Genomic DNA, 24,497 nt, shown 5'->3' with positions numbered 1-24,497 from the left:
AAAAAGCTAATGCTTTAGTAGAGAAAAGTAAAGCAGGAGAAAATGTGGGTGATCATAAGGCCCCCCTGGAAATGCAGATCATCCCAGATGTTTTGGTTTCTTGGGGCCCAAGTGTATTTATTGGTGTAGATACAGAGAAAACCAGCAGTGCTGTCTTATTTGAGTTTATGTTTAGGGTACCTTAACAGTACTGATGAGAAATCAGTATTTTTAGACAAAAAAATGGCAGTGCACAGTCACTTTTTGAAGTCTTGGATAGTTTGCACTGTAGTTAAAAGCAACCTGATCTAATTGTGGTCTCTTTCTTTCCTTTTATTACACCCTCAACGCTCTCTGAAAACAAACATAGGCTATGATAAGGCTGTACTGCCTTTGCTGACCACTTGTTAAGTAAGGCCTGTGTTGATGACAGGCCTGGAGTGTCTCCTAGTGTCCCTTATGTGAAGTGGATCTAATGTTACTGGTCCTAAAATTATGGCTATGAAAGCTACCAGAGAGGTGGGATGTGCCTCACGGTTCTGCAGGGGCTTGGTTCTGGTGCCAGTGGGCACTGCAGTCCTGCCAGTCCTGGGGCCACCTCAGCTGTTCCCATTTCAGAGCACTCCAGCCCAGGAAGACACTACATCTTAGGATACGCTTCTGGAAGTTGAGCCTTGACGTGAGTGAGACTGATAGTAAAATTCACGAGAGCAGTACAGAGAATGTACAGCACTACACTGGCAAAAAGAGCATTTCCCCCTCCCCAGCTGAGATGTAGGTAAGAATGCTGCATTGCAGTGTTTCATATGGAAAATGTAACAGACCTGTCGTAATTTCTAAACAGCTTTATCCTTTTTACACTGTGGTTTGACTTCAGAGTGTAAATATATTAGTACACTTTGTATGCACAGAGAAGAGAGTATGTGGAATTCATTGTGAATAGACAAGACTTCTAACAACTGAATGCTTGTTTAGTGTGACAAATCTATTGATTTTAATAGACTTCTTTGGCTTACAGGGATTCAGATCAATGATATTAAACATTAATCTTAGTAAATGCATCTATGTTTTGTTACTGGAACTGGAATTCCTAAATCAATGTTTTGCTTTTTGTAACTATTTATATATGTGTAACTTTTAAAACTAATATTTGGCAGGGGGTTTGTTGGGTTTGGGTTTTTGTTGGGATTTTTTTGGGAATATAGTAATAAAATGTGATTTAAAAATGTCTTAGATACATCACAAAATGTATTAAAGGTTAATGATCTGCCAAATGTATGCTCTGGATCACGTTCACTTTTGTTGAAGTTCTGCGTTATGATTTAGAGATTTTGTCAGGCTGGAACAATGTGATGTTCATCTTTGGTGAGAGGCACAGTACTGGGGGGCAGCTGGTCAGGGATGTTTTGCCACACTGAACACTTTTTCAGTTTTGCTTTTGTATTTTGCAGCAGTGCCTCCTGAAGCATTTACACACATCGGTTCAAAGGCCGGCAGGTCTGTTGCGTAGCATTCGTGTCTGCTTCCCATTGGGAACTTTATGTTTTTTGGTTCCTGGTGTCACATTAATTGAGAGCAGTGCCTTTGTGTAAACTCTTAGATCTCAAACTATGCCCTTAATCCCATCTAGCCCGGGCCCCAGCTGCAGGTGTGGTTAGTGGGTGTGTGTGAGTGGTCTGAGAATATGGTATTTCATCTGCTTTGTGGCATCCAGGAGTAAAACAGTAAGACAGGAAGGGAGGGCTGATAGGGGTTGGTCAGTCCTCTTGCACTTGTTGTCCAGTACTCCTGTATAACTGTATTGGTATTTCTAGTAGCAACAGTCATGGAGTTTTTAATGGCTGTGATTACAGTGGTGTGAACTGGCTTTCACTGTGATTTGTGCTTCGTGGTGCCAGGTGGAGCAGCTGGCAAGAAATGAGAAATATTCCATCTGGTCAAAATGGCAATTCCAGACAAAAAGGAGAAAAGCAAAAATCCTATTTGGTCAGAGTGAAAATTCCAACTAATACCTTGATTTTGGTTCTCTTCCTTTTTGTTTGTTTCTGTGATCACTCACCTGAAAAAGCTAAATCAGACAGTTGCTGTACAAAGGAGAACCACCTCCCCAACCCAAATGTAAATGCAGCAGAGCAAGAAGGATGCTTGCTGCAGCTTGAAGTTGCCGTGTGACGTTAGTGTTAGTCTACTCTTCCCAAAATCTCTCATTAAGTAAACATGCGCACACTTGTATACTTGCACCTGATAATTTATTCATACCTGGCTTCACTGCCAATAGTTTTTAGATTCCCAGGTGCTGGGTTCACGACATGAAAAATGTCATAGAATAGCCATTCCCTACCACCTGTGATATGGCCCTGAAGACTGACAACTGTCAATGACAACAGGGGTTTCCATTGGTAATGTCTGAATGAGGACGAGCAGCAGATCTGAGGACGGAGCTGTGGACATCAGGTAACCATGGTTCGGGTTACTTGGACTCTTTTCTCATGGTGGTGGGGCCTGGCTTAATTTGGAATGAGAAGGAATGAATTGCTGCTTCCCGCAGTCTAGTTTTCTGTGGGGGGTTCCCAAACACAGAGCAAGTCTGGCCCTCCTTTGCTTCTCCTGACCATTTAAACTAGAACCTAGGTCACAAGCACCTGCCTCTGAGAAAACACTTGACTGGGATGTTGGGCACCAGTGTGGAAGATAATTTATTGAGACAGGAGATTCCTCATTCTGCACTGTAACCTTTTCAGCTGGACTGTCTGTCCCTTTCCCTTGATTTGCTGCGATTGAACAGTATATGCTGTCACTGACAGCATAAACCAGCTAGCTGCTGGGATTCATACTTTAATGGGCAGCTTGCCACATACATAGACATAAGATATAATGCTAAAGGCCACATCCGTCTCTTATTCAAGGAGAGTAATAAAGCAGATTTTATTTGACTTGTATAAATCCAGTTTAATTGGCTTTCCTGCTAACACTTTCATTAACATGTAAATTAGCTGTCCTAGAGCTGTTAATTATCTTTGCAGAAAATGTTGGATATGGTCATATAACGTACTCTTTCTTTTTTACTGCTCGTAATGTTTTATGCTGAGATGTGCCCATAAATATTCACTGTATTTTTTTAAAAGGAGGATGAAGAGGCAAAGGCTCTGTGTCATCTTGTAGGGAAACGATTATCTTACTTTAGCATTATTCACCAGCCTGCTGCCACGTTAAACTGACACTCATGTAAGAAGCTTAGCACAGGGTTTTATGGGCTTGGCCTTTGAAGGTTTGGGGGAATTTTTTTAAGTGTCTGGCAAACGAGAGAACAGAGGAGGATGACAGGTACTCAGACAAAGGCAGCATCCTCTCTTGCAGGATGCCTTGTGTTTAAAATTTGGCAGTGGCAGTGAAAAAGGTAGGCATTACAAGGAAGAAAATGGCTGAATTCCCAGTGTCCAGGAAGCTGAGAACAAACCAATTAATTTTCCTATGGGGAAAAAAAAAAAAACCCCCACCCTTTTTAAATGCATATTTCGGAAAAAAAAAATTCCAAACGAGGGTTTTTTTCAGCTTCACCAACTGCTTAAAAATACTCTTCTTCCTTTAATAATAAAAGATCTTGATGCTTCTCTTAACAAGTTACCATGACAAGTTGCAATCTGTTTATCCTTTTTAGCTGCCTGCTTTGCACAAATGGCATTTATCTTGTGCAGTTTTACCCCAAAGGCAAGGCAAAAGCCTGTGCAGCTAGAGTGGGACACATTTAGGTTCCAGGACCAGCTCTTTCCTCATCTGCACTGTGGAAATAAAATACTGACATGGCATTTGCTTATGAAGACACAGAATGGGAACAGGGACAGAACTACTGAATTGCTAAACTGCCTTTAGCATAAGACTTCAATAAGTGACTGGTCTCAACTGTTCACCATATTTCTTCAGGATCTGCATAGACAATATACAAACAGACTCTACTATTTCTTCCAAAAGGGACTGTCATTGTTCAAGTGCTATTTCCCTGCAAAGTATGTTGTCGGACATTGGCTTGTGAACAAAAACTAAGTGAGTTTTGCAACTGTGGTAGAAGACCAACTAGGGCTGATTTTGAGGTCACTGTAGGTCAGAGCAATGTTTTGAGAGGCAGCACAAGCCTTCTGGCATAGCTGAGGCATGTTACTACAGTGTCATGAACAGCACAGCACTTGTGTCTGTTGTAATACAGGGGGTCACTTGCCTGATTTGGCATAAAACAGGCATTTCCTCGTGGTCCCAGGCGCCACCTCTCCTGGTTCTGCTTTATATCCAGGAAGGAGTACACATCGCTCATTTTACTTCCAAAGAGGAATGTGTCTAACAAGGTAAGTGCTGCCAACACAGCCACTAGTAAAGATCTACAAGAAGATATGTCTGAGCCTTGCTTCCACAGCAGAAGCTTAAGTAGCAGAGCAATACCAGTGTTACTTCTGTCATTATACTGGTGTACATTCCCCTTTTGGATGTTCATTCCAGAATAACTGTGGCAGTCTAACTATTCGAGGTAAGGATGCTTTATTTCAAACAATTGATTAAAATATAAATTCCACAGGAAAATGTTTTTCTTAATGTCTTTTTTTACCATACATCATTACACGTTCTTACATATGATTCGTACCCAAAATGAAATAAAACATCTTAAGATGGATTAATAAAAAGAAATAACTTAGAATAAAGAATTTTTCAAACAAGCTGTGGATAATGTTAGGCTGTATGTACTCTGTATACTTCCCTCCAGGGGCAGTATCTTTATCTTTAAACATGAAAATGAAATGTAGCATGGACAGATGATCTATTTCATTAAATAAAAAAGTTTCATTTTTTTATTTTGCATCATAATTATGATTTCTGTAGGAACATTAAGGAGGCAAAATTTTACAACTCTAAATCAGTATTTGTCTTCATCAAGGTATTTTTGTTTTTTTCTAAGACAAGCAGTTTGTTGAACCCTTCTGACAATGCACTGCTGTCTTCGTCATCGCTAAATGTAACCCAGTGACTGAAATCTTTCAGGTTGGGGTGTTTTAAATTCTCTGAAGTGTGTGCTGGAGAAGTAGCTGATATTGCTTGTGTGGAAAGAGGGCAGGAAGAATGCATGTCCAGGTCCAAAAGACTGGTGTTCTCTGGAAGGGAGCTGGTGTCCAAGCGTTGTGGATGCTGGCCTGCTGGTATAGGAAGGCCCTGGGGATCAGCCATCAGTTCCGCAGCAGTTGGTGTCAACAGTTTAGTTGTGCTGTTTTCTGGGCTGGTGGAGGCTGTAGGAGCTGAGCGAGCAAGGACATCAGTCTGGGGGCAGGACCCAGGGTTGTTGTTGTTGGAGTTGAACACTGACCCCCTAAAAAGTGGGCTGTCACTGCTCTGGAGAACTTGCAGATGAAAAGCTGCAGGAGCAGACTTCTTCCTTCGTGGTGGCACCTTTGGGGCAAAGGGAACACTCTGGGGAGGCAGTACAATGGCCTCAGCCGTGCTTGCTGAGGGGAGCTGCCTTTCACTGCTTCCCCGGCTCTCCTGAGGCTTCCCAGCTTGTGGTGTTCTGGGTTTAGGGACTGGAGTGATCTTGGTTGGACAAAGAATAGCTCCATCTTCTAGACGGGGCTCTAGCGAGCCAAAAGGAGACTGTACTGTCTGTTGGTCAAACTGCTCTTCTGTAGACATGGCCTGAGGGAGAAAAGGAAAAAGAAATGTGAGAAAAAAATGGGTACCTTAAAAGTTTGAGTCACTACTGTTGCAAGTCTTATTGATGGCGTTACTAAGAGAAACTGACTGTCCTGGAAGAAAAAGAAGCAGTACAAAAAGCAGGCTTGACAGCACAGTTCTACACTGTACCTGCCATGCTCTGTGCTCTTGCATCATGCCTTGCACCCGCATGCATTTACACAGAGCTATTTGAGGACAGCCTGTTCACTCCCTGTATGAGAAATACATCTCTTTTTCACCATCTCCCTTTCACATTAGGATTTTGCTCTGGGCCAAATTAACACAGTTCTGTGAAGGGTAATTTATTTTTGACATCTCTCCACTGACTAATGTTATTTAAGCAAGAATGCATAGGGAGGCCTAAATGAATGAGCACGTGCCTTTGGATACATCCTGACAGATAAGACTGAAGGACAATTAGCTTATGCTAACCCAATAAATGCATTAATGGCTCTGCCCTGTCTCACTGATGCTAGAAACTGAAGATTAAAGTAAGCTCTCAAAGTACAGTCTAGCATATATCCACCATTTAAATATATATAAATAATGAGTCCCGCTCAGTCTAAGAGGGCAAGGGCTCCTTCAGATTTCTCCCACTTGGTGTGATTGAATACAAGTATTTAAATTCTTTATTACTCTTGCATAGTATTAAAAGATAACATAATTCTAATGCAGGCAAAATATTTAGTCTGTATTTCATGATGGACATATCCCCTGCCACTTCTGTCTATATGCTGTTGTTAAGTTGCCTACATTTGACTGCATGCTCTTTCAGTGAGGTGGATTGGGTAGAAGTTTTCAAGTCCACAACTCCCATCTGACCTCCCTCAGATGGAGGAAAGAGTGGAATTCCGAAGTCAAACTAAAATGAATCTATTCCTGCCGAAGCTCTCACATAACTAATGCCAAAATAGCAATCCCTTCCAGCACCTTTCAGGAGTGACCTGGGAATGTCAACAAAACAAACAAACTGACCGCTACTTGGCATGCACTATTTTTTGTTTGTTGGGTTTTGAGGGGGTTTTTTTGGGGGGTTATTTTGATTTTGTGTGTGTCTCTGTGTGTTTTTGGTTGGTTGGTTTTTGTTTGTTTTGGTTTGGGTTTGTTTGGGTTTTTTTGTTTTTTTTTAATTTTGTGAATCTGCTAAGATGGCAAAGTCCATTATAGAGAAGGGGTGAATGCCTTTAATAAAGGAAGGAGCCCTAACAACTCAGAACAGAACTTTCTTAGCAGAGGTTCTGTTAAAGGAAGAATATAAAAGGTACTTAAATTTCTTTCAACATTAAATCATTTCAGCAGCTCTAGAGGTGAATTGTTACCTTCATTGTAGAGACCTGACAGAGATTAAAACCTGAACACCTACAGGTTTGTATTCTTAAGAACCTGAACTCCTGAGTAGACTCCAGAACTCAAACTGAAAGGCTGAATCCCATTACAAGTTGTGCAAGAAAAGCAAGGACACAGGACACAGAATGGGTGAAGAAGCTGCCTCAAGTCATTACAGAGTAAATCACTCATGGTCAAAAGTGATGTGATGAAAGAGGTGAGTCTTAAATCCTGAGAAGGTTTAGACAAATCAGAAAAAAGGTAACAAAATCTAAGAGAATGGACTGGCAAACAGAAAAGCTGAATATGGCTCCCTTTCCTTTCTGATCTTCCTTACATTTTATGCAAAATCATTTCAGTGCCTGCTGATGTGACAGGACTTCATACAAACTGTTTAACAGCCCACCCTTCCTGCCATCATTCATACTGTGTAAAGGATGCATTTGGCTGCAACTATCTTACATTTTCCACCTTGACTCCAGTCCTTTGCAGGGGTACTGGCTTCTTTGGAGTTGGAACTTTGGGTGGTGGACGGTGAGGCACAGGCACTGGTCCTGCCTGCGACCCTTGAAATGATGCTGACTTCGGGATGCTGGGAAGAGGCTCGGGTTTCGTGTGAGTCTGGTTTCTGCTTGGAACAGGCTTTACTGCATCTTCCTGTAGTCCTGAAAAGCAAACCCAAATATGGCATCTCAGCCTGATCAGAATGTAGCTTCAAGATATTTTCTTTCACAGTCATCTTCCCCAAAATGTTCAGGCCTAAAGGGCTGACTCAGGCCAAGAAGGTAGGTTTTAGAAATAAGCACAGACCTTTGCAATTCTGTCACGTTTGTAATAATAAGCTGTTAGGGAAAAACTCCCACCTGAAATAATTTTATGCCAAACTAGCACTACTGTGCCACCATTTGGCCAAGTAGAAAAAACACTGGCTGGGGATTCTGGCCTCAAGTCCTGAGTCTCCTTTTGCCCCAATCTGAAAAGTCAGTGATACCAAGCATGTCTTGTAGAGTACTTTGGGAGGAACTGTGAATGCCAACTGTTGATACAACATAAGGGACTTAAAGTGATGCTGGCCAGATTAGTTTTCTCACCCACACCAAGAGAAATGCTTAACGTGAATTTCAAAAGTAACGGGAAGTAAATCTGATTTTGAAATTAAATGAACAATACTGAGGAACAAACAAAAGGATTTATGCCTTTATGATATTTCTAAATAAATGGAATTAGTCCAGACTACATTTGTTCTATTTATAAATGGAAAAGGGATGTTTTCTCCTAAACTGAGAGGCTTGCAAGCTCAGGTAGCCATTCTCATTCCTGCAGCATCAGCAGAAAGACTGCGTGCAACCCTGGAGGGTACATTCACAGTACCTAAGCTAGTTTCCTGCTCTAACTTACCCTTGCAAAAGGCTCTCTTCTCCAGGGACTGGATAGAGAGCCTAAACACAGAGGAGCCTGTTAGCTTAGCTATTCAAGCTGAAGTGGTGCAAGCTTCTATCTAGGTTACAACTGCATTTGCTGTCCAAATGTGAACAGAATCCAGGTTATTTCTCCTGCAGCTGTATTTGCTCGGTAGTTCTGCTTGGAATAGTAAGCATTTACTAAATAGAGTAGCAAATATCTTTTATGCAACTCTGAGCTAACAGAGGCACCAGCAGTTTAGTAAGATCCCATCTTTATATTTTAATTTTTCTGACTAAATCCGGACAAAATAACCTAAGGTGCTCCTAGTAGCAGGTTCTACAACAAAATATAAAACTTCAATCATCTTCAAAAAAGGTTAATATTACCAGAACTGACAGTGAATACCATGTAGAATTTTGCAAGAATGTGTTCAGGTGAAATTCTGAATAGAAATATGTGCATCTGGGCTATCATGAGATGGATGAATACACCTACAGTTTTCTTTATTTGAAGATTTTTAGAAGTCAGTAAGAAAGCTGTGCTCACCTCCTTTGGCTTCCATAAGACATCTAATAGCTTCTTCTGCTTCCTCAGCTGTGGTGGTTTTGATCTGCTTGACATTGTAAGGTTTGCTTATTCCAGTTCGGACTTTAGGCTTTAAAAAAAATATGAGAATGAGTAATCTTGAGAGAACTGACTTTTCTTGTACACCTGTAATTTTACAGCTAAGATCATACACCTGTAAAATTCTGTTCTTGCCAGTGGCAATTCAGAATTTAGTATAACTTAACTAAAGAATCTTTTGGCAAATATTGCATTTTTGCTACCAGCTGACAGACAGTCCAGTGCCTGACTGCCACAGCTTGTCCCTTAGCCAACCCTTGTTCAATGTATTAGGGTTCTCATCCAGCAAGACAGGAGTTGGGGAGGCGTTTCCACATTCCTTAGTCTTTTTAGGAGACTAAAAGCCTTGCTGGTAATGGTCAAGGTTTTTCCTGCATTTTTGGTACTATCATGGCCCATCAAAATGGAGGTGAGAGTAGAATTAAAGCATATTATGATGGTGCTGAAAATTCACATTAGCATTTGTCAGAAAGCAGCATGTGAAATAAACCAACCCTTGCACTATTCATTCTCTCCCCCTAACCTTCCTAACTCCTGGTACTTTATTAAGTTTTTTCTGGTGTCTACCAGGGCCTACAGTCTAATATTACAGTACTAGAAGTTATCTTAGCATTTTCAGCTCAGACATGTGATGGACTTCCTTCCTTGTATGACAGGCGCATCCTGTACATGATGCTCAGTGTCAGTGTAGATGGAAGAGATGAGGACAATGGCAAGAGGCCACGTTGAGCAGCAGGACTCACTGGCTGCTGAGGGGCTCCAGGTAGCAGCTTTGCTGTTGCCAGGATGGAGCAGGTGGGATGGCTTCCTGGAGAGACGGAACCATCTGAGGGGGACTTTTTGCCTGATGTTCCAGCTGAAAGAGGAATGAAAATAGCTTTTTACATTCAAGAGCTGGTAAAACATTTTATCTGCAGTGGAGCAAAAACAATGTGCTTGGAAACTGTTTGTGATAAATAAAAGAGATGAAGAGATGCCATCACGCCTCCCTGCTCCTCCAGGGACAGACATATTAAGCAAGACCTTCCTGCAGGACACTGAGGACCTTGAGCCCCTCTGCATGAGTGCCAAGAGTCAGACACTTTAATTTAGGCAGAGTGATGTGCTGAACAGTCACTGCTCTAATCTAAGGTGAAAAAAAAATCTCAACACAGAATAAAATGCTGAGATCTTGAACTTTTTCAGGAAGCATCTTCCTAGTTAGTCTTACTTTCATTTAATTAGTTAGACAACCTCAGCTGAGCATTAACATTGCATTCTAGGCACAGAAATACAGATGCTGGTGTTGTCACTTCTGTGTAAAGACTCAGAAATGATTGGGAATAATCCTTCTAGCAGTGAGCCTGACAGAACCTTTAATTTAAGACTAGAAAATGTACACAAAAGAGAGTTTTCTGCTGCAAGAAAAACGCGATGTATAACTTGTCTAAGACAAGTTAAGAAAGCAAAGATGACCTTGCTGATCTAGCAATCAGCATTCATCCAGAAGTAGCCATAAAAAAGGAGCAGCACAGCACTGATGGCATCTCAGGTGTGCAGAGCTTAGGTAAAGAGCATCACTTCCACTTTGTGCCTCACTGAAAATCATAAGCCACTTTGCATTTCTTTCATAAACACAAAAGCAAGCAAGAATTGATTGCAAAGCAGGAAAGGAAAAACTCCCCAGAACAGGTATTTCATCAAAGCTTTTTATAAGTATGATTACAATTAATTCAGAAACCAAGAAACTGTAAGAAAACACTCAGTGATTTTGGGAGTCAGCAGGCATAAATACCAATATTTTTATTGCCATAAAGTTGCTGCTCAACTCACTAACCCGAGTGATGAGTTAGTGTGAAACATATAGACCATTCTATCCTTACTAAAGGCACTTTTTTTGTGGAGTATCTGTCATTCTAGAGACAAACTTCTCCCAGTACTAACAGCAGCCATACTCAAGCTGAAACAGGTTGGGAGGCAAGTACCTCAACAGCCTGACATTTCAGAACAAGATATTACTTTCTCTGTCACCAAGAAATGGCAGGCAAAACGTGTTCAGCTGGAGCCAACACAGCACTAAAGAAAGTTAAACTCACCAGGAGGTGGAGGCCTCTGTGGTGGCTGAAGTGGCCGAGGCCTGGTAGGAATGGACAGAGACCTGCTTGGAATCCGGCGGTGGCATTCCCCACTTGCCTCCAGCTCCCGCTTCAAATCAGCCAGGTCTGTATCATCTATGGAAAATTTTTAAAGTATTCTTATTAGAATACTCACTGGGTGAAATGCATCAAATCCAAGTGGTCAGGTGACTGTGAATGACTCACCTCAACCAGGCATCTCAGCAACACAACATGGCTCCTTTCATATTGTTTTGCTCTCCCCCAGTGCCTGCCTGCTCCCACTGCTGGAAGCATCTACCCTTTTGTCAAAGGCTTCTCCCTCTCTCCTTTTCCACCGTTTATTAACTGTTTGTACCAACGTGAAGACTTGCCTGCATCTGATTTCAGGGTTACTACTCACCTTGTTAGATTCTGAGGTTTTTACAGTCAGACGTGGTGGCAACCTGCTCTCGTTCAAACTGTCATGGCTAATCATGGCCAATTCCTTGCTCTTCCATCCCAAAGACAGGAATTGCATCTGAGGATTAGACACCTTTTCTTGCTCAGGACAACTGCTTTTATGCCAGACAAAAATCTGTCTGAATGGCTCACTCATCACATCTCTGCTCTCCAGCAACATCTCCTAATAGGTACACCTGCCTCAATCTGCTAGACTTCGGCTGCACCTTACATCACTAAGTAATTACTCAGTCTTTCATCTCATCTAAGCCACTCTGACAGCTGGAGAGGGGAGAAGTAGGGATTGCTTTATTGTCCCTGTCTGCCATAGTGATGATTTCCACATCAGTCCCCTTGCCCTGCCATGGCTGCCCAGCCACGCAGCTCTGTTCTTTAGGGCTCCAAGACTCACTGGGTTTAGTTTTGTCCCTGTGGTTTGGAGAAGATGGGGAAGGAATTGTGTAGCAGCAGTCTCTCATACTTCAGGTATTTTTAAACAAGTTGTTGTTTTTCAGAAAGCTTTGTTCTGCAGGGAATACCGAGCTGCTCACAGCCTCCTACTCCCACTCAGCAGGGGATGGCAGCCAAAGAGACAGAGCCTGTGATCTGCCCAGCCCACCCTCCCTCTTCTCTGCATTTTCAGTACTTCTGAGCTGCAGATACAGGCTCATCAGTAGGATCCAAGTAGTCATGCAGGCACCTAGAAGCACGGTTTGAAGTTGTGGCAGTGAAACTGAACATGAAAAAAAACAGCCATCACCACCCAATCCCTTCCCCCAAAAGGCTGCTGGCAGAGACATCAATTTCGTGAGGCTATGCCCTTCTCTGACCTCAGAAACGCACATACACACTGTTGTGCCTGTCATTGGTTTCCAGCTGTGTCTAACACCAGCTACACAACCATCATACCTTCAATTAGGAGTTACTGAGGCAGAATTGGAAGCTTATGAAGGCATCTGAAATTGCAGACACTTTAGGATGAATTGAATGTATCATATTTTGAGTTGTGTGAGATCATGACCCCATCTTGACCTTCTTCAAACTATACTCCATAATCTCTATTTACTTTGTGATATTTTTTGTGGGGAAGAGTTAGTGTGGGTGACAAGAATCACTGCTGTTCTCTGTGCCTTAATGAATCATCACACAGGAGGCCAGAGGTGCTTGGAGGGCAAGGCACCCTATAATAAAAGTGATTGGCTTCACAGTATTTAATAATGACTCCTTGACTCAGGGCTAGGTTTCTGGGTCTGGCCACACTTCACCCAGCCTATGACTCAAGATGGGCAAGAAAGCCATAAATCACTGTTGGAAAATCTGTCTGTGTAAATGCAGGAATTTCATTTTATCTTTTTGAACTCTACTTCTGACTCAACCTTTGGAGGTATTAAAGTTTTCACTTTATGTCAGAAGACAAAGCACTTCTGAGAGAGTGGAGAATGACAGCTACTGAATCACTTGGTGTCACAATGAGGTGTTTAATGTGTAACCCAGCCTGTCAATGCTTGGCCACTGAAGCATGTCCTGATCACATCCCACTGGCTTGGCTAGTTCTTGGTGCAGTTTTTGTCAGTATTCTCTTCACAGCTTTATCTTCTCTTTACCAAGTCATGTCACAATAATGTGCAAACGAGCCACGTGACCAAGAAGAAAGTTATCACATGAAGTACTACAAGAATGAATATGTATGTTCTGTGAACTTCAGCTTCCTCAGAAATAAATCAAATGGGAACAAAGAAGAAACTTTAGGCCTCTCAAGTAATATGAACAAAACAACCTCCTAGCTTACACCTGACTGCTATAACATTGCTACTACTCAAAGGACAGAGTTGAGCCCATCACTGAATCAAACAAGATTCCTTTGGTTCAATTTTGCACTGGGCCTAAGAAAATAAAATACAATCTTTTCTTGCATGCTCTGGTGCCAAGCAATATCAAACGGATGAAAAGACTTAGTTTCTCATGGCTGTAAAAGAAAACCAGCATTTTTCAGCACTCTTGCCTTGCCCTGGGCTAGAGAGAAGGAGAATCTAAGCTTTATTGCTGTTATGCCTGAGGGCCTCAGTTACAGTCACTAACTCAATAGAAGTTGAGCATGAATAGGAACTACAGAAGGACCTAGACAGAAAATAAAAATGAAGAGGAAAATACAACAGGAGAACAAACAACAAACCTTCAGGTCTTACTTTAAGGAAGGTAGATACTTCACCTTTATACAGATGTGGGTTTTGTCCAGATTTGTTTGAAAAAGCTACGGATGCGCAATGTCCAGAGCCATCAGACATATCTTCTGCTGTGTCTGCTACTAGGTATTGACACAAAGCGTCATCTAAATAATCATCTTCATCCTCTATATCACCTGGATTAAAATATTAGATAACACAGAATTAGTGAGCAAATGCATTCTCTGTCTCTCCACAATACCAATGAATTAACCTATACTATTAATTAATTTAATACACAGGCTGGGGCAAGATTCTTGTGTAACCAACCCATGTGTTTCATTATTACAGTGTGTCTCTATACAGACAACTGCACCATACACTGAATTTGCTAACATATATCATAACACTAAATTGATAGGATGATCAGAGTAACAGGTCTCTGCCCAGGCACAGTGCCAGGTCATGGCTTTAGGTACAATCCTTTCTTAAAGAAGTGTGGCTTCGTTACAAATAAAGATACCACTGACACTCACACTGTACCTTCTCTGTGCAACCAAAGTCAGCGAAGCAATTTCTCACAGCTTTGCTTAGAAACCTGTTGCTTACCTTCTGAGTCATAGTCCAAACTTGAGAAGTCAAAATTTTCTTCCAGAAGATGGGAATTTGCTGTAGGGGACATGGGGACAATGCTGTCCCGTTTTCGAGCAATTTCCTCATGAAGGCCCTTTAGCCAGTCTTTAGTCTTGGGCTGGATCTTCACTGTTCTGCCTCTAACCTAATGCAAAGAAAGAATTGTTTCCCTTTGCCAAGCAAAACAAGAACAAAACAAGAACACCTGAACAAAATAAGCAAATTCTGCCTCATACAATTGCTTCAGAAACTGATGCAACTTCAGAAGCTAAATGAAAAGAAAACACTCTTCCTACCCCCATAACCCTGTTTTCAGACTGTAGCAATATTCTTAAAAGAAAATGAACTTCAGAGTTCAAAAGCACTGCTGCTGCATTTGGGAAATACTGGAGAAATAAGTGAAACATCAAATATCATCAAAAGGACACTATGATAGTAATATTGGTGTGGGAGGTTTCCATTTTTGAGTCAGCAGTTTTAAAACACACAGGAGTTTGTTGCCTGCTGCCATCTGCAAGGATGGCAGAAAACCTTGAAAATCTCTGACCAAAAAATCTCATATATTGTTGATGTGTATGCAAAAGTATATTATTAAATAGATTAGGACTACTGCTGTAAGTATGCGTTGCTCTGTGACATTTGGAGTGAAATGTATCCAAGCCAGCAGGATATATTAGGACAGGAAAACTAGTTTGAAAAGTTCCCAGCACCTTCACACACTGTGCATATACAGTTGTGTTTCAGTCCATGCTATAAATTACATCAATGGCATGAGTCAAAAGAGAAAACTGCAAATATTAGAGAAGAATGAGAGTTAAATGCATTACTTCAGTGTTGAGTTTACAGGGCAGCCCCACAAACAGTTTTGTCAGCAAAAATGAGGGGGTTGATGAATTGCAGAGTACATGTGTGGGAAGGAAGAGCAGGGGATGGGAAGGCAAACGCCTACTCCTAGTGCTGAATTCGAGATGGAGGCCAATGAATCATGTTGTTCCAGCTTGGTAGAAGGAGTTTATTTGATACACTTAAGAGAAACGAAAATCTCCAAACCACAATCATGAGGATGCTTTGGCAACAGTATAAAGTCACACAAAATCTCACTTCTTTAAGTGCCAGAACAATGACCAAGTCCATGTATTCTGCAGTGGTATCAGAGGCCAGATCCTAAGAACTGCTTAGGAGATCCATGAAAGGCCACCTCATGCCATCCTGAAACTGAAATACTGCATTGAAAGCCTCAGCAGTGGTGAAAGCTAAAGACTTCGTGAGCACTAACTTTCTTTGAAATAATGCCTCTTGATTTACCTAGAAACTCAGCTACCTCATTCTAAGCAGCCACTTTTGAGAACTTTGTTATGAAATTATTGTTATAGGTTTGAGAGAATCTTACTTTGACACCATCTATATCCATAACATGAAGAGCTGACTTGCTGTCTGCAAATGTCACCAGCATTTGACCTCCAATGATCCTAGTGAAAAAAGGCAGAGGAGAAAAACCAATGCATTTTACTCCACTGATGAATAAAACCCCTAAAGAAAAGCATGATAGTTTTCTATCATATATATATATACACACATATCTATCTATATATATATGATACATATATAGCTATGTATTTGGTTTTAGTTGTATTTTCCTTCACAATTCTATTTTTTGGGGAGGAGTAGGTGATCTGTGAATCCCAGCTGGGCTCCTCTTCTCTCCCATCCTCCCTTGTGTGACCCCAGCACCCTGTCCTTTACTGGATCGCCCTTGAAGCAGCAGTACAAACATTCCAGCAGCTGTTGATGGGGTACCCAGTGCAATATCCACACTCCCTGCGTGCTGACTTCTGTGGCTCTGCATATCCTTCACCTCAGAGGATGTGTTCCCAAAGACTAGTATACATCAAGATCTAAAGCAATTAAAATCAAACTAAACCCAAACCACCAAAGCATGTTCTTTTCTTGCTCATTTTCTTCACAAGCAAGGTGATGCTGCTGTTCCCACAGGGCTGCTTTTGAACCCTCAGATTATATTGGCACTTTACAAAACTATACAACAACAGGTCATCAGCTTTCTCCATTAATAAATGGATCCAACACAACATAAACAAGTTTCTGGTGGTGTTTCCCAGAGGTCAACTGTTAGGTCTTTTGCCTGTATTTCTCAAAACAGAAGTCTCATAGCTGTGCTGGAGCCCTGTACAGAATCAATGAGAATGAAATTAAGCTGCTCTGCCAGAAGGTATCACACTCTCCCTCTCAAACCCAGCAGGTGACAGCACTGCAAGAAGCTGTACTATTACCAAACCAGCAGTAGACCCCCAACAGAAAGGAGAGCCAGCCAAGAAATCCTACTGAGTGTGAAAGAGTTGTGGAAGAGAGCTGATCTCCTCAGAGGAGGTGAAGCAGGGCCCAAGGACCCATCAGAAACAGAAATACATGGAAGTGAGGCCTGAATCTAAAGGTGATAATTTACATCAAAGCCTCTGCTTTATGACGCTGTCCTGAATAAAATTCTCTTCCACGCAGCCAAGAGAGCTGTTAGGCTATTTCTTTAACAGGCTGTTGTGAGGTATAAGGTATTGAAAGCATTTGTATTACATTTCTAATGAAGAATTCAATACGCAGTAAAGGTATTCAACACAGTACCTTCCAATACAAAGTTAACTCTGTCATGACAAAAGGGATTTTCTGGTCTGTGCTTTTAAGAGATAACATGCCATTTCAGATCCCAAACTTACCTGACCAGAACAACAGTGCCATAATCCTCAAACATTTGCATAAGCTCTGTACGCAAGTCCTCAGGAAATTCATTTTTCTCTTCAGGTGTTGGTGATAGCAGATTTACCACTACTGTGGCATCCAGTGGTCCCTGGAAAGATGACACTTCCCGGAAAACACTCTCACGGGCAGCTTCATTAACTTCCTGAACTTCCACTTCTACAATAGCTAACACTGGCCTACATGAAACAAAGGAAAAATGCTTATTTAAAAATAAGAAATGCTTATATAAATCTAAAGTCTATTTCAAGAAGTAGGGCAGGTAAGCTTCATTTTTCCTGCAGTGGTCAAGATCACGCCTTGAGCACTATTAATTATATTTCCCAGTCCTGCATTAACTGAATGTAGCAGTGAGGACACACCATAAAGGATTTTAATGTAGCACTTTTGGCAAACCTGCAGACTAAAAATACCAGGATACTTCACTCATTATCAAACAGCTGTGTCCCAAAACCTCTATACATCAGGATGGAAATACATTATTTGCTGTTAGACGAGGCCACATAAAGATATCTTCTTCCAAAAATTAAGGACAAGATACTCTAAGTGTATAATGGTTTTATGTAGCAAATATATGTCAATCATTATAAGCTGCCAATGCTGCAAACTTGCTTCTTGAACTATTTCTTACAAATTATCTCTCTGTGTGTTAGATCTGAATAAAATTGAGAGAGTTTTCTGAAAGAATAAAACTCATCTCAGTGGATGCAATCCACATTCTCAGATTTCCACCTGCATGTATACACAGAGCAGTAACTGGAATGGCTGCTCTTATAACTATGTTAAAATTGCTGCCTCCTCGTTTTAATAGACCTGGCTCTTGAATACTCATTACCAGGGCATAAGAAAGCAACAACAGCAAAGCTAGAAAGGGATAGTAAAAGGAGAAAAATGTATAGGAAGCATTAACTATTTCCTTAAGCACTGTGAATCATAATGCATTTCCATATGTCACAAAAATATAGCTATGCCCTTTTTCTAGCACAAACTTCGGGAAAGCAAACCTGCTGACTGTAATTAAAAAGCAGTATTTGCAGTCAAGTTTGCTGAAACAGAAAGCCATGTATAACAGCCATGTTTCACAGATTGAATCCTCAGGGTCCAGTATAATGAGTGCAGTAGCTCCACTGTGTTTTTTGGAACACAGCAATGTCAAAGCCTTGACACAGATAAATTGATTGCAAGAGGCATGTTCTTCCATTGCTGGAGGAATACAGAACAGTCCTTGCATGCAAGAGCACCATGAGAAGCACAGAGACAGCTCTTGGGGGTCAGTGAGCACTGCTAGGAGGAACAATATTGTAGCATTTCCACAAGGAATGCAAGGGACCTTTCAAAGTGTATTTATTACAGAATTTGTTTCTCAGAAGTGAAGCAGAGAACAAGTTTAACAAAGAAAGGTTATTCATATCCCTAAAGAGAAGTTAATGATATGGATCAACCAGAAGCACTGGTCTTTGATTTTTCTTTCTTCTCCCATCTCCATTTTGAAGGGAGGTGCAGAAGACCCACACTTGACTACTGTGAAGAGGTCAAATCTGGCCCTGTGTGGCCTGTCTTACACCTCTTCAGGTCACACAGTCCCAACCTCTTCCTCTCCTGCAGCAAACTGAATGGAAGTCCATCAGAGCAGCTTCCTTAGGTGTCAGAGCTTTCTGAAACCAAGCAACAGAAAGCCCCATTTTCTACACCTGTTGTTGCAACTTATCCAGTGTTTGCTGAGGTCACAGTGCAACAAAAATAAATACATGACTGTAGATACTTGCCACTCTGGTATAAAACCCACTATGGGGGGAAAAAAAACCCACCAAACAGATACTGAACACAGAATAAGGGTGTAATTCCTGTTATAATTAGACTTGGTCCCTCACTCTGAAGGTGTAATTCAGTATGACACATTCTAACCTGCAGTCCTTTCTCTGACTGTTTGCGTAGGACTTTACCTGTGGTCCGATGCCTGCAGCTCCGCTCTCCCGTAATACATCAAGGCTCCAGGGGTCCAGGTGTGCCTGACTTTGGTATCAGCATTCAGATCACTGTCTAGAAGATTGATCTCGCCAGCTATGCAGGACAAAACACGATTTAAAACTCACTCAGAGCTAGTTTTACTAACAGTTAAACACTATTTCTTTAGGACATTCTTCACACCTGAATGTTAGCCAATTAATTACCTTTCTCTCTCTTTTTTCTGGGTTGATAGAGTCATATTAGTATTTTACCTCCTGTCCCATCACCAAGCATGGAAACTGTACTTGGAAATTACATTGCAAATCTGAATATTATACAGGGATTGGAGAAAGTAAACCCATGCACATCCAGTCTCTAAATACTTCTTTTGCCATGCATTAAGGTGACAGAAAATGCTCCAGACATTATGCTAGAGTGAGATATTACATTGTTGTTAATAACAGGAAAGCTTTTAGGTCACTGTTTAGGCAAAAGGATAACTATCTCTTTTCTGTTGAGCTGAAGATGAGTTAATATAGAATATGGCATTTCTGCTGAATCACTGGCATTGGGGCTACACTTTTTTCTCAGAAAGCAAGTAGTCTTTTAGCCTATAACAGTAATAGGAAGCAACACAAAACAATTAGAGCTGAGAGGCAGAAGAGCCCTGCCACCAGCAGTAAAGCAGAGCAACTCTAGTAGCAAACTAAGAAAAGCTTTGCAGGGCTTGGAAGTTGGGTGAACAGATAAGAGGGTCAGTAATATACCCATGTGAAATAGCTGTGAGAGGCCTATAAGCTCTAAAAAAAGGACTTGACTTTTGCAGACCAGTTAGTTAGATCCTACATTCTGTGTGTGTTCCAAATACTAAGGTCCCCCAGGGGCAAGCTTTGCCGTACAAAATAAGGAATATGCATTGAAAATATGGAAGGGTGTTCTTTCTCCTAAAATGAAAACAGTCAACACAAGAGGCCTGTCTTAACTTCCTTATCATGTCTCACACAGCTTTTTTTCCCCCAGATCACATCTCTTATCAATGGCTTAAGCTCCTTATTTTACTTTGTTTTTTATTCTTTAAATAAGAGTGAATAACTGTATCACATTGACATGTACTCTCCGATTGCCCTAGTTTTGCTTTGTAGTTTTTACACTTAAATTCCAAGCAGAAGTTCTCAGGCATTTGAAAAATCACATCTGCAGGGAGAGACCAAATTAATTCTCCAGTGATTACACTTTTATTATGAATTCATTTAAATTTAGAAACATTGGGGGATAGATTTTTCACGGACTGAGAGAATGGTTATGAAAACTGTCCCTGGATACACAAAGAAATAATTCTTGTTTTGTAACTGTAACTTTTGAATAACAAGTGAAAACAGCCCTTCTGTTGTGCCGGCCACTCATGATCTCAAAGTACTTTGTAAGTACTAATTAATGAAATCTCCCCCAGCTGCCAGCAGAAATATTCCTAAAAATTATCAAGACAGAAGAAATTATAGAAAACGGCTTATACATCTACTGAGGACAGCAGTTATAACAATCTAGCCATTATAAGACAGGAGGTTTATATGCACTAATGATTCTGTTGAAAACAACAGAATAATTTCTATGTTGTTACAGCTGATTTGTTTTCAGTTCTTCAGTGAGCTCCCAGCACCTTTTTGATCTGTAGCATGTAGCCTTTTTTCACACACTCAAAAAGGAAGGGCAGACACAGAAAGAGTAAAGCATCATTTGAGTAAAGCAACTTTGAGTAAAGCATCATTCGCTAATTCTGGATGAATTCTAAAACAACTTTCCAATTACAGAATCATAGAATATGCTGAGTTGGAAGGGACCCACAAGGATCAACAAGTCCAACACTTAGCCCTGCACAGAATCATCCCCAAGAGTCACACCATGTGCCTGAGAGTATTGTCTAAACACTGAACTCTGTCAGGCTTGGTGCTGTGACCACTTCCCTGGGAAGCCTGTTCCAGTGCCCAACCACCCTCTGGGTGAAGAACCTTTTTCTAATATCCAACCTAAACCTGCCCTGACACAACTTCAGGCCATTCCCTCAGGTCCCGTCACTGGTCACCACAAAGAAGAGATCAGTGCCTGCCCCTCCTCTTCCCCTTATGAGGAAGTTGTAGACTGCAATGAGGTCTCACCTCAGCCTCCTCTTCTCCCGGCTGAACAGACCAAGTGACCTCAGCCACTCTTCATACGACTTCCCCTTAAGGCCCTTCACCATCTTTGTTGCCCTCCTTTGGACACTCTCTAAGAGCTTAATATCTTTCTTATATTGCAGGGACCAAACTGCACCACTGCAGAGCAGAGTTGGACAATCACATAAAGATCCTACGCACCTGTTTTTTCAAAAGGCAGTTTCTTTCTCCACCAAAGCACTCTGTCAGTCCATGCTGGCGTTCTGCACTTATCACTTGTATCATAAGCCTCCGAGCCAACATCATATTTATACGTTGGTCCAAAATTAATAGTGCCTTCATGGAAATCTTTAAAAATCTATTAAAATAAATAATATATCTTTGATTAAGTTACAGATGAGGAAGGTCCCATTCTGAACCTCTTTGCAAACAAATAACATACCGATTTTTAAACAAATTGTTACATTCGTGTGCTACAAACAAGGGTCTGAAAACTTAACTTCTTCACTCTCTCAAGGAAGAAGACCAAGACAACATGCAGGTATTCAAGAAAATGAGACACTCTGCCTTACTTTTCCACTGGATTTTTGCTGTTGCAGTTGATCAAATTCCAAAAGTGTCTTCCAATCTTGACGTTTGAGAAAATAAAAGACTTCTTCGTATGTTAGATCAATGCGATAGTTAAAGTCACCACACCAGAAGACATAGTCATGTGAGAACATGCTCTGCCCCTAGTTCAGAGGTACAGATTACTGTTAATGAATCACAGTCATGAAAATACCTTTAAAATGCACTGAAATGTACAACTCAGTCTCTCTGAATTACCAAACAGTGGACCCACTTGTCACATTCTATTTGTTAAATTCATCTTGTGATAGAATAGAATGGTTCTTTCACTGTCTTAGGCACCCCGCTGAGCTGAATTTTGTAAACAAGAGTGTCAGACTCTGACCCTTCTTTCCTGAAGGTATGTCTAAACTGGAACCCAGCTTCATATTCACAATTCGGCTGTCATGAATATTCAAAATATGTTTGTTTCCCTAATAAATTCCACATGCATATATTTACATATTCTAAAGATAACAGAAAATGTTTTTCTGCTACCAAGGCACATTCAGCAACAAAGCTCCTGGGTAAGACAAGCTCCAAATTTGATGTTATGTGCACGTCATAGTTTTTGAAATGTATTGAAATAAAACGTCAGTGAAAATTCACTCCAGTTCTAAATTTAGTGTCCTGCCCTCTAACTAGTCTTTCCCCGCTCCCAGCCCCCTCCCCCTCCAGTTAAGCTATAAACCTCCAAACCCGAGAGATTTATTAGGGGAACGTTACGGAGCTCTTGCTGTCACAGCACTAGAGGGCACTCTTTATATGCGTTATACACACAAGGTACGTTTAGCTGTTGTAGAACGTAAAGGACATCAAATAGTTAATAAGGTATTAGAAGGAAAAACTACCATAAACACAACTTTATGGCCATTTGGAACAGATCGTCTATGCAGGACGTCCAGTCTGTCAGTATTAGCTCCTGCATAAAACAACTGATTGATATGCTGCATGTGCCAAGCCTCTAAACCTTGCGAAAAACAGGAAGTTAAAATTTTATGCTTTGCAACCTAAGTGCCGTTTTCTGCTGACTAACCAGAATACACAAACTGGTCCAATCCCCGCCCCCCCCACACCCCATCACCTCCAGCTTAGGACCTCTCTGGAGAGGTCCAAGAAAGCAAGTATCGTGGAAATTAAAGCAATCAACATTAAGGGGAGCAAAGGAGCACTGCTATCAAATCCCATGGGTTATCTACTGGCCTGAGGAGACAAGCTGGAAATAAAAAACCAGGGTGATTGATTTGATACAATTCAGGGGAAAAGTTATTCTTACAGACCAAGAGTGCCTACTTGCCACACTTTGAGAAAAGCCAGCAGTTCCTTGACACTGACACATTAATGAGGACAAAACGAAAGGAATGAAAAGTACCATGTCAGTGACCAAGAACTGGTATATCATACCTGAGCAGGAGCAGCTAAAGCACTGGTGTACTGAATAGCATGGATGGTCTTTCAGGAATTCTCACTAACTAGTGCCAGCAAGAGCTATCAATATCATGCTCTCCAGCTCTAACCAGTCACCTAGATCTTATCCATGATGCCTTACAGATGTGTCAATTAAATTGCACTGTTCTGAAAGACTGACTTGAAAACTGTGCATAGCTGAGGACTTTTCAAGCACTGCAGTAACTCAAATTTTTGAGAGGAGTAATACTTTTGTAAAGCAAGTGCTATACTGGGTGGTATCTAGTCCCCTGTGAAACAGTTGTTTTTTTTTTTTTTTTTAACATTTTCTTTACCATTTTCTTTTATTCCCATTCTCTGTGGCACTGAGATGACTTCTTTGATGACCTGTCACCAAATACATCCTGAGGCCAGCTTTCATAATGTAAAGATAGCACCTTTATCTCCAATGTTTTGAGCATACATACATCTACACTTACCATTGGGAAGCTGAGTTTCTGTGTGATTTCTTTATAATCTTCATTCCTCTCTTTCACCTGAGTCTGCCCAGCAGTTAAGTGACTGCATATGAAGCAGAAACTGGTACTATAGAACTGAAAACGAATGCTCACTGCCCCTTTATTTCCAGCTTTTCCTCCCATTCCTGTTTTCACGGTGTCTATTGCTACATCCCTGTATTAAAAAAATAAAATAAAAAGAGAACAGAGTAAAGGACTGCAAGGACAAACACTAAATTAACTTTGACTGCAACATAGAGGAAAAGCCAGTTTACAATGCCCTGGCCTCTCCCCTCCAGAAAGCTTGCTGCTTTTAGGCACATATTCTAGTTTCTTGATGATGTTGATGTACTTGTATTTCAAATTAAGTGTAATACAATAGTACAGAAATATAGCTATTTGAAAAGGTTCTCCTCCTCTACTTGTCCCTTCCAAACAGACCAGCAAGACCTGATTTCTGAAATACTGGGAATTTTTACAGGATATGCTTTTCAAGTTTACCTCTACCATGATCCTTAAAATAACGATAATAACTAAACTTACTATTATGTTTCCTTTTACTTTTGAACATATGGGAATCTGCTTTTCAGACATTTAACAATTTAATTAGTGTTCATATGTATCAAACCCCAACTTCACAGCTCGTGATGGATTTTTCATTCAATTAAAGAGCAACAGATCATAACCCATAGTTTATTAAATCAGACGCAATATAATCAGTGATTATTTGATACGACTATTTATATCTAGCTC

General features: G+C 40.9%; 1 protein-coding gene across 6 annotated transcripts in view; it reads right to left on the bottom strand.

Annotated features, from left to right (window-relative positions):
- Positions 1–4,489: 4,489 nt before the first annotated feature.
- The window catches only part of SYNJ2 (synaptojanin 2), a 77,194-nt gene continuing 57,186 nt past the window's right edge, over positions 4,490–24,497 (bottom strand). For 5 of the 6 annotated variants that reach the window (XM_050316201.1, XM_050316203.1, XM_050316202.1 and 2 more), the window contains 13 exons: positions 23,727–23,919; positions 21,807–21,965; positions 21,436–21,592; positions 19,081–19,198; positions 17,098–17,316; positions 15,762–15,840; positions 14,348–14,516; positions 13,786–13,935; positions 11,118–11,252; positions 9,786–9,898; positions 8,965–9,073; positions 7,477–7,679; positions 4,490–5,649 (listed from right to left, as the gene is read on the bottom strand). In XM_050316201.1, the coding sequence (XP_050172158.1) occupies positions 4,867–5,649; positions 7,477–7,679; positions 8,965–9,073; positions 9,786–9,898; positions 11,118–11,252; positions 13,786–13,935; positions 14,348–14,516; positions 15,762–15,840; positions 17,098–17,316; positions 19,081–19,198; positions 21,436–21,592; positions 21,807–21,965; positions 23,727–23,919 (2,587 nt within the window). In that variant the 3' untranslated portion in view covers positions 4,490–4,866. The remainder of the gene's footprint in view (positions 5,650–7,476; positions 7,680–8,964; positions 9,074–9,785; positions 9,899–11,117; positions 11,253–13,785; positions 13,936–14,347; positions 14,517–15,761; positions 15,841–17,097; positions 17,317–19,080; positions 19,199–21,435; positions 21,593–21,806; positions 21,966–23,726; positions 23,920–24,497) is intronic. The other variant, XM_050316200.1, reaches the window with a different exon arrangement.

This window comes from Myiozetetes cayanensis, unplaced genomic scaffold, assembly GCF_022539395.1.
Source record: "Myiozetetes cayanensis isolate MyiCay16 unplaced genomic scaffold, myiCay2020 scf2-11, whole genome shotgun sequence".
In the NCBI taxonomy this organism is placed as follows: domain Eukaryota; kingdom Metazoa; phylum Chordata; class Aves; order Passeriformes; family Tyrannidae; genus Myiozetetes; species Myiozetetes cayanensis.
The sequence above is the reverse complement of the archived record's forward strand: the minus strand, read 5'-3'. Positions and strand labels throughout refer to the sequence as shown.